At 64.2% G+C, this 12,931-nt stretch overlaps 1 protein-coding gene across 3 annotated transcripts in view; it reads left to right on the forward strand.

The window, feature by feature from the left end:
- Positions 1-12,931, forward strand: part of LRP5 (LDL receptor related protein 5) — a 72,238-nt gene that overhangs the window by 14,905 nt on the left and 44,402 nt on the right. For all 3 annotated transcript variants that reach the window (XM_036426275.2, XM_036426276.2, XM_045578116.1), the window contains exons 2-3: positions 8,883-9,279; positions 12,392-12,589. In XM_036426275.2, coding sequence (XP_036282168.1) covers positions 8,883-9,279; positions 12,392-12,589 — 595 coding nt within the window. The remainder of the gene's footprint in view (positions 1-8,882; positions 9,280-12,391; positions 12,590-12,931) is intronic.

The following is a 12,931-nucleotide window of genomic DNA, read 5'->3' on the forward strand; positions in this document are numbered from 1 at the left end:
TAGGCACCACTGAGTCGTAACATTCCATAGCTGCTAAATGAGGGCTTGCAGTGCGCGCGCGCGCGTGTGTGTGTGTGTGTGTGTGTGTGTGTGAGAGAGAGAGAGAGACAGACAGACAGACAGACAGATGGACAGACAGAGGTGCCCTTTGGTGAGCTCTGGCCGCCCGTTTCCTTCCCTCTCAGGCCCCCGGGCTCCCGTTTCCCTGCTCCCCTCCCCTCCCCTCTGTCAGCACCTGCCCAGCCGCTGCGTTGAAATACACACATTTGCTCAATTAAAAGGTACTTAGTGGGGAAATGGTTTTCGGGGGGAAGCACTCTCCCTCACAGGAAAGGCTCTGCAGAGCAGTGCTGGGTTTGGGAGAGGCGATTTGGCTCTGGTCGCGGCCTCGTGTGGGCTGCCCTCCCGCGCTGGAGTCCGGGCAGGCTGCACCCGCTGGGGGGCTCAGGGCCTGGGGCCTGGCCAGGCTCTGCGCTGTGTTGGGGGACGGGACCCGTGTCCTGGAGACTCGGGGTCATTATGGGCTGGCTTCTTGCACCAGATGAGAAGCCTGGCCGTGGCCAGAAGGTGGCCCGTGGAGTGGGCGGAGCCCCCGGCCTCCGAGGACGTCTGTCGTGTTTGTGGAAGGCGTGGAGGTGCTGGGGGCGCAGGTGGCCGTCGCCGGCGTGCCGGCTTCCCGGTGCCCGTGCCCGGGCTCTGCGGACGCACCCTATTCCGTGTTACTTTCGTGTTTTCCGTTTCACACCGCCTCCGGGCCGGTGTGCTTTGAGGTGTGTCACCTGGGTCAGCACGACATGGCGTTTTGCGATCAGATTCACGTGGGAAATCCTGGGGTTTGGGAAGCGAACCGGGCTTCCTCGCTGCGTGCAGGCCTTCTCAGAGCCTTTACCGTGGTCACGACACGCCAGACGTGGTTCCCCGTGTCTAGGCTCGGGGTCTAGAGTGGGAAGGGCAGTAGGTGGCGTTGTGAGATGTGGAGGAGGAGAAGCCCAGCTTAGGGTGGGGGGCCCAGGGCCGGCCCTGCCCGTCCGTCGCCGGCTTGGCCTCCGTGAGCGGCGTCCCCTGTCAGAGCTGGACCTCCACCTGCTGGACATGAGATCAGACCGCTGCTCCCGGGGGGGCTGCCGGGATCCACTGGGGCAGCCGGAGGCTGGCTTCTCCCTCTGCCCACCCAGGGTGTGCTGTCCCGTGTGGGTGCGGGGCTGGGAGCCAGGAGCTGGTGGCTGAGACGTGCAAGGTGGGCAGACTCAGTGACCATCTGATGGTCATCCCCTGGGCTAGGGGTGACCCTCTGCTGGGTGGGGATGAGGGCCACACGGTCACTCCTGGAAGGGGCCCAGGTCACTGGGGCCAGGGTCAGACCTCAGAGTGGCCTCCGGGAGTATTGGGCTGCCTCGCTGGACACCCAGGGGTCCCTCTGGCTGGCACAGAGTGGGCCTGTCCCCCAGGACTTCCCAGAGCCGCTGACCAGGCTCCTCCTGGAGCAGAGGCCGGGCCTGTTGGCCTGTCGTCCATGCAGCCAGAGGCCCTCCCACCTGCCCCGGGCCCAGCCCCCTAATGGAGGCCTGGAGGTCCATGTCCTGCCCTTTGTGCTCAAAGGTTTTCTTTTTAGCTTTTGCAACTGATTTCTTCTTTCCTGCTCCACCCCCCAGACTGACCTTGGCCGCTTCCTGCTCGGCTGCTTCCCTGACCTTTGCAATGTGGTCCCTGCTCGGGAAGCCTGCCTGGGCCTCGGGGTTAATTGCTGCCTTCCTATGGAGCCGCGTGTGCCGTGTGTGTGTGTGTGTGTGTGTGTGTGTGTGTGTTAGAGAGACTGAGATGGGGGCCGGGGGTGGGGGCAGCAGGAATGGGGTGACTGAGCCGGGAGGGGGAGAAGGAGCCGGGGTAGCTGAGGGGCCTGGGGCAGGTGTGTGGATGGAGGAGAGGAGGGTGGGGAGCAGGAAGGAGGCACCGGAGCAGGTAAGAGGCAGGTGTGAGGGAGGGGAGGTGCCAGGTGAATGGGGAGCAGGGAGCCACCCCTGTGCTGGGCCGGGCATCCTGGGGAGCTGGGGAGAGAGTTGGTGGCCTTTGTTCTGCAGCCCTTGACGTTCACAGACGGCAGGAGAGCAGCGCCCCCAGCGCACTGCCTAAGCCCAGATTGAGAGAAGAACTTCCGGTGTCCCAGAAGGTTCCCCCAACTGCTTCTCAGCCCTCCCCTGCCCGCCCCACCCAGGAGGGGCTGGTCCAGGCGTCTGCTCTGAACTCCCGTCCGGTGATACCAGCTCTTTCTGCCTGAGCAGCCTTGGTTTGGGAAGTGGGGGGCCGTCTCCGGGGCCGGGGAGCTGTCCTGTGCCCCCTCCAAACACCCCCCTCCCGTGGCTGCCCCCGCCCTGATCTGATGCAGACTGTGGTCTGTAGTCAGTGTGTTTACACAGCAGCTTACCGATCGATCGGTATCGCCATGACCCCTGGGATGGGTGGGGGGTCTCACTCGAGGACCCCTGAGATGGGTGGGGGGGGGGAAGAAATGGGGGGGAGAGGGGCGGAAGGAGGGCCCTCCCCCAGAAGCCCCTTGGCAGCCGGGCCGCTCTGCATGGGCCCGGGGGCGGCTCAGCCATCCCTGCCCGGGCTGCGGGTCCCGTCTGGGGGAGTTCGGAAGATGGTGCATTCAGGGAGGTGGGCGAGCTGGCGGGCTCATGGTGGCCCTGCTGTCCCCTGGGCCCGGGGTGGCCCCCATGGAGGGTTTGTGGGGGTGGGAACAGCAAATAGCATGGAGGTGGGAAGGTTGGGGTCTGCTGGGGTCTCGGTGGGATCCACATAGGGGAGCCCGGGGGGCCGAGGCCACGTTGGGGAACCAGAAGCATTTGGGGGTGTTCCCTGGCTTCGTGGGCCCTTAGGTGCGTGGCCGGATGGGGGGCCGTGACAGCTCAGCTGAAGGGGCGAGGGGAGCTGTCCGGCGTCGGAGATGTGGTCGGGGTCCCGCCCGGCGCGGCCCCTCGGGCCTGCAGGTTGGAGTGTGCTGAGCTTTCCATAAAAGGCAGGACATCTGTTCGGTTCAAGGAAACCTAAGGTTTTATTGTCGTCGTAAATGTCAAGTCTGCTGTAGCACGTGTCCCGGGCGCCGGCTGAGCCGGGGAGAAGCGAGGTAAACGCGGTTCTGTCGCTGGAATGGGGTCGTCCTGGCTGCCCGGGGCTCATGTGGCCGCTGCTGAGCGGGTGCGGGGGCAGAATGTGTGTGTGTGCGGGGGGGAGCCCGGCCTCAGGGACTGGCCAGGTAAAAAGTGAGTGTGGTGTATCTGCTCCCGCCTTCCTTAGGAACGCTCAATGAGGAGTTTAGGCCCGATTTTCTGAGAAGGTTGGCCGCAGTTCCCAGCCGTTGTGAGGCCCCTGAGCCAAATGCATGGCTCTCGCGTTGCACGTGGGGCCGAGGGCTGAGCCGAGGGCTGAGGGGGGGGCTGGCCCTCACAGCGAGCCGGGCGGCCGCCCCGCACACACCCGTGGGGCCGCACAGGTGTCTCCGTGTGAGCCAGAGCTGTGCTGTCCACGCGCTTCCTCTTCGGCGGGAAATGGGACCTTCCTGCCGGGCCCGGAGCCTTGGACGCGCCCCGCCCAGCCCAGGCTCTTTGCAGGGTCCACGTTTTACCCTAAGATTCGTGAGAATGTTTCCGTCTCCTGGGTAGCCATGCCAGTCTTTATAAAACGACGATGAGCTTGATTTAGAGCACCTCGAAGTATGTCTGCGTCATGGTGTGAGGTGACCAGACGTCCCACTTTTGGCGGGACAGTCCCGGTTTTTAGCCATCTGTCCCGCGTCGTTTTAAAAAAGTGTTTGGGGGAAAATCGGGACTTTTTTAAAACGCCGAGGGACGCGGGACAAATTGTAAAAAATCAGAACATCTGGTCATCTTATCGTAGTGGCCAAGAGATCAGCAAAAAACAACAGGACAATACGGAGAGACACGGAGGAAGACCTGCATCAGTGATCGTGGGCGGGAGGACGGTGTCCCAGAGCTGCCACTTCCCAAGGGATCTATGGATTCCCCGGGATTCCCCGCAGCGCCCTGCCCCGCGCCCTGCCCCTCCCTGTAGACATGTTAGTGCCTGGCGTTGGATGAGGTGGGTGGCGAGGGGTGCGTGTAGAGGGGCCAGTGGGGACGTGGCCGGGGGAGTCTGCGTCTGGGAAGTGAGGGGGGATGGGTGAGAGGCGGCAGGCCCGCAGAGGCTGCAGGAGTGGCTGGGCGTTGGTTACATTGAGCAGAAGTAAATATATAGACAGTCACAGAAGCCAGGCATCTGCTTGGAAGGTACTGACAAGCGCAGAAAGCAGGAAGGTTAGAAGGTACCCAGAGGACATGTTTAAAATCAGCAGGACAGCCACAAACACAGGGATGTTACCACATGCCATCATGCGCTCACGCACGTGTGTATGCACACACACACACACACACACACACACGGAGGAATAGTATGGTCAGTGGTCGGCAAACCACAGCTCGCGAGCCACATGCGGCTCTTTGGCCCCGTGAGTGTGGCTTTTCCACAAAATACCACCTGTGGGCGCGCACGTACAGTGCGATTGAAACTTCGTGGCCCCATGCGCAGAAGTCGATTTTCGGCTCTCAAAAGGAATGTCAATCCTTGTATTGTTGATGTGCCTGCAACCAAAGTACATGCCTTAACCGGAATCCAACCTGGGACCTTTGATGCTCTATCCACTGAGCCATACCGGCTAGGGCCAGTTCAGGAGTTTTAAGTAATTTGCATTGTTGGGCTCCCACCATAATTTAATTACCGATGGAAGCCACTTTCACACAATAAAGCAACAGTGTATTTCTCTCTGCTCCCTGCCCCCAGCTAAGCTGTGACATTGTTGCTTTTTTACACCATTAACATAATGGGAAATGTCATAAAAAATGGCAACAGGGGCTTTGTAGGATTTGGGAAGCTGGCTGTAAAATGGAAGGGGGTGTAGTGGGCTCTGGGCAGCCTGGCGGAGTGGTCAGGAGGGACGGGCTGGGCAGACGGCAGGGCCTGGTACCTGGGCGCCTGGCTTTGGCGCAGGGCTGGGCCGGCAGACGGAAGGACGGCGGGGGCACAGTGGGAGCACCCTGGCATTCCTGGAGGTGGCCCTGGGCAGAGGTGGTGAACAGGAACTCCTGCCCCCGGGATGGGGGCTCGAGGGGGTGCGGAGGGCGGGTAGCGGGCGGGAGGGCGGGAATAACCAGTTGGAGAAAGTCAAGCTAGGAGGCACTCGGAGCTGTTCGGCGTCAAGGAAATTGTTTATGAGCCGCTGCGAGTGGAATTAATTAGCTGGAGTGCGTAGCTGCGTCTTGGTGTCAGGCCAGGGCATGCTCAGCATTTGCTGAGGCTTGTTCATCTTTGAAGGCTCCAGTCTCCCCTCCTCCAGGAAGCCTGCCAGGGCCACCCATAGCTCGCTCTGCCTCCTCCCTCTGACGGCGCCCCCCTCCTCCCCCTGGCTCCAAGCACCGCCTGTCCGTGTCACTCATCTGCCTGTTCTTCTTGCTTGGGTGGTTAACTGTATGTGTGTGTGTGTGTGTGTGTGTGTGTGTGCGTGCGTGCATGCATGTGTGTGTGTGCGTGTGATGTCCTGGCACTGGGCAGATTACAAAGCCCCTGTAGGCCCCTTGAATGTGGCCCCACGCCGTCTCCCATCCCTTGGCCTCCCCCACGGGGCTGGCACGGGACAAAGGGCCGTTCCTGACGGGTGAGCCCATGGTGTGCGTCCAGGCCCCGGCCTGCTCCAGCGCGCAATGTAACGCTTGGTGAATGTCAATAAGGCGTGTTCCTCAAACGTGGCTGGTTCTGGGGCAGTAGCAGGGGATTGGGTTACCTCGCGCGGGGCTGTGTGGAGGGTAACCATGTGAACGGTGTAAAACACAGGCCGTGGGGAGGGGAGCCCGCACATCTGTTACGCATTCTATATATAAGGGCCGGGTAGGCTTACATGGGGTAAAGCGGGGCTGCTGGCACTGGACGCACGTTCAGACTCCCGGCCCCGCCTGGCTGGGCCTGGCAGTCAGTCAGTCAGTCACGGGTCCTGGCACCTGAGGCGGGGGGGTGGGGGTGGGGGGGAGGCAAGCCTTTTCCCTGGCACCGACTGGCCGAGGGTCTTGGGAAGTCAGACCCACCTTCCTCTGCTCCCGCCGCCCTGCCAGGGAGGCACAGAGAACCCGGGGCCTGGAGGGGGTGTCTGGGGGGGGGGGCCCAAGCCGGGGTTGTGTACATCCGGCGTCACGGAAACGGATCTGTGGCTCGGGAAACAGACTGGGAGGCCAGGAGGCGGGGAAGGGGGTCCCGGGGAAATCAGTGGGCTCAGGGCAGCCATGCCTTTAGAAAACTATTTATCGAGGTGAGGTTCACGGACCCGAAAACCATTTTACAGAGAACGCGTGGGCGGCCCTTGGCACAGGCACCCGCCGTGTGGCGTGGCTACCGCCTCTGCCTGATTCCAGGACATTCCAGTCACCCCCAAAACGCCTGCCACCCTCACTCCCCCTCCCCCTGCCCCCTGCCCCCGGCGGCCACGGACCGGCCACCTGTCCGCACGGATTGGCCGGTCTGACCCGGGATCGTATCATTCTTGGCGTCTGTGTTGGAGGGTGTCCGTGCTGCGTTCCTGAGTGTGATGTTCCACAAAGCACGTCTGTGTCCCCGTCCCTCCGTCACGGGCACCCGGCGGCTCCCGCCTCCCGGTGATGGGGAATCGTGCCGAGCCCCTGCCTCCAGGGGCCTCTCGGGGGCAGACGGTGGCCTCCCTGCTTTGTACGTGAGGGAACGGGTTCCGAGCGGAGAGGGAGGGTCTTGCTCCGGACCTCACCGCTGGGGCCCAGGCTGGGATTCGAACCTGGGTCTGAAGGGATGGAACATGGTGTCAATCACAGCTGCCTCCCCGCCGCCCGGCTGGCGTCCCCCCGGCGCTTACCGTGTGCCGTGGCCGGACGGAGCGTCCGTGTGAGCCCCGTGGTTCCCGGTGTGGGGGTGCGGTGATGGCCCCCATTTCACAGGCCGGACTCGAGGTCCGAGGGCCCAGGGCTGAGCCGGTCCTGCCCTGAGCCGGCTCCCGGCTCACACCGGGAGGCAGGCTGGCCCCGTCCGTTCCCCTCGCGATATATGGCCCTGGGGAAAAAGAAAGTGTGCAGATCACGTCATAGGGACACTGAGGGGATGATACGGGTTCGGACATTCAGAGTGTATCTGCCCGGAGACAACGAGGCCATCTTCCCTGCCCGTCTCCTTGTCGGACCGCCCACACCCCCACGTTCTCGTACTGACGCCCGCGTGCGTCCCGGGGAGAGCCCGGCTCCTGACGGATGGCAGCGCCGCCCCGGTCTGCGTCCCTCGGGAACAGAGGCCGCCAGGGGGCCCCTCGGTTCCGTCGTCGGTCCTGTCGTGTGTGCGCAGGTGGAGTCCGACCGAGCCCACTGCCCGCCGTGCGCCATGGCCTCCTGGCCTCGCCGCCCCTCCTCCCGCCCGGCCTGTTCCCATCGCGTCGCCTCGGCCTCCCTCCGCCTGTCCTCCCTCCGCCTGTCCTCCCTCCGCCTGTCCTCCCTCCGCCTGTCCTCCCTCTGTCCGTCCTCCCTCCACTTGTCCTCCCTCCGCCTGCCCTCCCTCCGTCCGTCCTTTCTTCGTCCATCCTCCCTCTGTCCATCCTCCCTCTGTCCGCCCTCCCTCTGTCCGCCCTCCCGCTGTCCGCCCTCCCTCTGTCCGCCCTCCCTCTGTATGTCCTCCCTGTGTCCATCCTCCCTCTGTCCGCCCTCCCGCTGTCCGCCCTCCCTCTGTCCGTCCTCCCTCTGTATGTCCTCCCTGTGTCCATCCTCCCTCTGTCTGGCCTCCCTCTGTCCGTCCCCCTCTGTCCGTCCCCCTCTGTCCGCCCTCCTTCTGTCCGCCCTCCCTCTTACCGACCCCCTCTGTCCGTCCTCCCTCTGTCCATCCCGTCCTCTCCTTTCTCTGCTGGTGGGAGAGGAGGACCCGTCTCCCGGTGAGCTGGGGCGCCCGGCCCCCCGTTGGCACGGGGCCATGCTAGCTGGGGTGGCCCAGGCCCCGAGGAGGAGGCTGCGGGAAGGTGCGGTGGTGCCAGCTGGGGAGGGCGGGCAGCCACCCAGGCGACGGGCGTGCGGGCGCTCCGAACCCCGAGGAAGTGTGTTCTAACCGTCTTCGCCCGCCCGAGTCTCCCTCCGCCGGGAAAGCACAGGAAAGGAAAGCACCGGCCGGGCCTTTGAAGGCCGCACCTGCACGGCCCAGGGTGCCCCCGGGGGAAAGGCGGTCTTTCCGGTTCAGGGAGGCAGCCCTGAGCAGAGCGAGGATCTCGGAGGCTTCGGGCGGCTTCTGAGAGCTCCTTCCCCTCCTGCCAGCAGCCACCCGCCTGGCTCGGACCCGCTCTATCACCCTGTCCCCAGCCTGGGCCTGGCGACCCGCCCCTGGGCAGTGCCCTCCGCCGCTTCCTTTCTGGCTGGCAAGCAGCCGGCGGCGGCTCCTGGTCTGTGGGCCACCCCCCCCCCCCCCCCCGGTGATGTCACAGCTGGGGCACCTCTGGCGTTGGGAGCCGCTCCCTCCTGGGACGAGAGGTGCTGGCTTAGCGTGGGAGGCGTTGACGACCCTCTCCCCGCATGCCTCCACAGGGGGTTCCGGTCGGGGGACGCTCCTGGGCCTGCGACCGCACCCTGTGGGCACCGGCATCGGGAGGGCCTCCGAGTGGCCAGGCGAGGGCCTCGCCCCTTCCCAGCAGCGCCTTAGGCAGCGGCAGGGAGGATGGAGGGCCCTGGGCTCGGGCCGGGTGGGTGCCGGGGGGCGGGGGGCGCGGGGGCGGCCTGCGCCCTCGCCCCCGCCCCAGGCTGTGCCCCCGGCCCGGCAGGGGTCCTCACGGGCTGCTTCTGTCCCCACAGCCTCGCCGCTGCTGCTGTTTGCCAACCGCCGGGACGTGCGGCTGGTGGACGCGGGCGGGGACAAGCTGGAGTCCACGGTGGTGGTGAGCGGGCTGGAGGACGCGGCCGCCGTGGACTTCCAGCTCTCCCAGGGCACCGTGTACTGGACGGACGTGAGCGAGGAGGCCATCAGGCAGACCTGCCTGAACCAGACGGGCGCCGCCGTGCAGAACGTGGTCATCTCCGGCCTGGTGTCGCCCGACGGCCTAGCCTGCGACTGGGTCGGCAAGAAGCTGTACTGGACCGACTCGGAGACCAACCGCATCGAGGTGGCCAACCTCAACGGCACGTCCCGCAAGGTCCTGTTCTGGCAGGACCTGGACCAGCCGCGGGCCATCGCCCTGGACCCCGCTCACGGGTAAACCGGCCTCCCCCGGAGGGGGTGGGGTGAGGTCATGATTTCCCTTGGAGTTTACTTGAGCCCCAGTTACTTTTCCTTTTTCTTTTCCTTTTCTTTTCTTTTCTTTTCTTTTCTCTTCTTTTCTTTTCTTTTCTTTTCTTTTCTTTTCTTTTCTTCTTTTCTTTCTCTTTCTTTCTTTTTTTTTTTTTAAATATTAGCAGTTGTCTTTTCTTTTTTAAAATATGTTTTATTGATTTTTTTACAGAGAGGAAGGGAGAGGGAGAGCTAGAAACATCAATGAGAGACATCAACCAGCTGCCTCCTGCACACCCCCTGCTGGGGATGTCCCGGCAACCAAGGTACATGCCCTTGACCGGAATCGAACCTGGGACCCTTCAGTCCTCAGCCTGAATGCCTATCCACTGAGCCAAACCGGTTTCGGCTCTTTTTCTTTTAAAATATATTTTCTATTGATTTCAGAGAAGAAGGGAAAAGGAGAGAGAGTGAGAGACACCAGTAGTGAGAGAATCCTCACCCAGCTGCCTCCTGCACGCCCCCTTCCGGGGACCGAACTGTCGGCAGGACCGGCGGGATTGGCTGGCACTTTGCCTGAGGGCTGCTGGATGGAGAGACAGGAAGCAGGGGCGAGGGGGCGCTGCTCCGTGCCTCCCGGTCCCGTCTGTGCAGGCGTGTGACTCGGTCACACGTCACGCAGAAAACACGGGGCACGCTGAGTGGTTCCATCCGTGTTCGCTGCTGTGACACCGAACACGCTCCCTGCCGGACACCCAGTCCCCGTCCGCGGGGAGGCTCCCTCCTCCTCCTGGCGGCCCTTGGCGCTGCTGGGAGGCGCTTGGCCCTGGTTAGAGGCACGTGGTGCCGGGCTGGGAGCGGCCTCCACGCTCCCGGCCAGGCAGGCTGTGCCTGTTCCACCGCTGGGAGCCGGCCAGCCTCGGCTCTGGCTTTTCTCATTAAACATTCGAAACCCTTCCTGATCCCGCCTCAGAATTCTCCCCCAGCTCTCCCCCAGGTCCCATCCGGCCCCGAGGGGCAGAGTGACCGCGTGGGGGTCCTGGGCAGGGCTGTGAGGCCCCAGCCCCCCACCCCCGCCCCCCTACGCCTGCCCTGCCCCAGGGGTGGTCTGATGCGCGAGTTAGTCTCCCCCACTCGCCAGGAAGTGCAGGGGAGAGGCTGGGCCTCGGGCCCGCACCCCTCTGTGCCGTGGTGGAGGTTGAGCGGCTGCTCTGTCCCCGAGGCACCGCGTCGCCCCGGAGGGAGGAGGCCAGGCCAGGCCCTGGGAGCCGTGGCCGGCTCTGCTGCCCTCGCTGGTCCTGGCCTCTGCGCCCTGGGCGGGACGCTGCCTGCCGGTGGGGACGGCGGGTTTGTCCTCCGTCCTGGCCTCAGGCACAAGGAGGCAGGAGCAGCGCTGCCTCCTCCCAGGCCCGTTGGAGCTCCTGTCGTCTCCGCATGCCCTCCCTGGCCCCGTCCCCCACGAGGGTCCTCCCTCCGATAGGGGGGCACCCTGGCTGCCATCAGGAAGGAAGGTCCCCAGGTCCAGTGTGCCCCTTGTTGTTTGTGACCAAGAGCCCACTGCGGGGGGGCAGGGACCCCACAAGCAGGGACCTGGTGCGGTGTCCGGGGGCCAAGTGGGCCGTGGGAGGACCCTCAGGCCCTGAGTCCCCGGAGGACAGCAGCCCAGCCAGGGGAGGCCCGGCCAGTGCCATTGCGAGGGGCTGCCGTGGCTCCGGGTCCCGGTGAGAGCCGGCCTGACGCCCAGCCCCCTCCTTACAGTGCAGAGCGGCCCTTCCCTAAAACAACAGCCACAACCGCAGCCCCTGCGCAGCGCCCAGGCCGCGCTGCTTTCCCTCGGAAGTCCCTTTTCCTCCGTGGAATTGGGCTGGGACGTTGTGAGAGCACGTCCACGCCAGCCCGGCTCTGGTCACCGGGCGGCTCGCAGATTCCCCATTTAAGGAAACCAGCGCCTCTGTTATGAAACCGGGGGAAGGAATGTGAGTTATGCCCCTCCCGGAGGTCCGAGCCTTCCCGTTTTCTGGCCCGTCCCGCCGGCCGCTGCAGAGCGCAGGGAGGCCGAGCGGGGAGCGCCCCGAGGCTCATCCCCCTGCTCCCTCCTCGGAGGGCGGGTGGCGGGAGAGCTGGCTCCTGAGCTGGGCCGGCGGGAGCCTCTGTCGAGCTGGCCGCCAGCACCTGCGGGCCCTGGGCCGCCAGGAACAGTGCACCCGCCCCCGGGCCGCTGGCAGGGCCTGAGTCACATGATGGCACCGCCCTGCCCCCAGAGCCGCCTGGGGCATGTGACCCGGGTCGGGCGGCCGGCTTTCTCATCGGCCCCCTGGGGACGGGATTCCCGCCCCGTGTCCTTGGTTCTCACCAGACGCAAAGGAGACAGAGAAGAGGTGCCCTCCCCGTCCGTGCCCACCAGGCTGGGGAGCGCGGGGCCCGCCCCTGGGTGCCCTTGGCCACTGGGCAGGGAGGAGGGGGTGCATTCTGTACGAAGCGCCTGCTCATTCGCAAGCTCCTCACAGGAAGGCGGTGATGGTCCCGGCTCGGAGATGGCCCGTTGGAAGGGGGGGCTCAGGCCACCGCAGGGCTCCCCTGGGGGGCACGTGGCAGCTGAGTGCGTACCATTCCCCTCTCCCCAATGACCACGCTGGGCGTGAGGGGTGGCCGCTCGGGCGCAGCTGCAACGGGATGCGGTTTGACCCCTGAGGAAGTGGAGGCCGGCAGCGGCGGGGGCGCGGAGTGGGCGCCGAGGGAAGCCCCTCACCCGGGAGAGAGCCCGTGGGCCCACGAGTGACTCCGTCCTCAGACTCACATGGGGTCTGTCGCGGGCGCCGCCGCCTCCGCCATTAAAACTTTAGTTGCCATTAAAAGAATAAGGAGGATTTCTGTAAGTAAAACGATGGGGTGGCCGGAATACATTGCTAATGAGAATGATAGGAAATAGTATGTTTTGATTATCCAACTTGGTTAAAAAATTAGTATGACTCACTGCTTAGAACACCAGTCGGAAGTAATAATAGGCCAGGCCCTAAGCTGTGGTTGTCTCTGCCGGCTGAGTCTTTGGGGCACACTCACGCTCTGTTTCCCCTCTGTCCCCCCGCCCCCCCCTTAGGTACATGTACTGGACAGACTGGGGTGAGACACCCCGCATCGAGCGGGCGGGCATGGACGGCAGCACCCGGAAGGTCATCGTGGACTCAGACATCTACTGGCCCAACGGGCTCACCATCGACCTGGAGGAGCAGAAGCTGTACTGGGCCGACGCCAAGCTCAGCTTCATCCACCGCGCCAACCTGGACGGCTCGTTCCGGTGAGTGGCTGCCCGGCTGTGAGCCCCCCTGCCCCCCGGCTGCCCCCAGGGCCTCGCTCGGCCAGGCCATGCTGGAGGTTGGCAGGCGTCCTTCGCTCAGGCCCCTGGTCTTGTGTCTGAATCCTGAGGGCTTGAGGGCGTCAGAACTCTTACTCAGAACCGCGATGGAGCGCACACAGCTCCTCTCACATCACCCCCCGAGCCTTCGACCATGTGAATGTTTTTATTTTTATTTTTAAAATATATTTTATTGATTTTTTACAGAGAGGAAGGGAGAGAGAGAGAGCTAGAAACATTGATGAGAGAGAAACATCAATGAGCCGCCTCCTGCACATCCCCGCA

Source organism: Pipistrellus kuhlii, unplaced genomic scaffold (assembly GCF_014108245.1).
Source record: "Pipistrellus kuhlii isolate mPipKuh1 unplaced genomic scaffold, mPipKuh1.p scaffold_m20_p_9, whole genome shotgun sequence".
NCBI lineage: Eukaryota > Metazoa > Chordata > Mammalia > Chiroptera > Vespertilionidae > Pipistrellus > Pipistrellus kuhlii.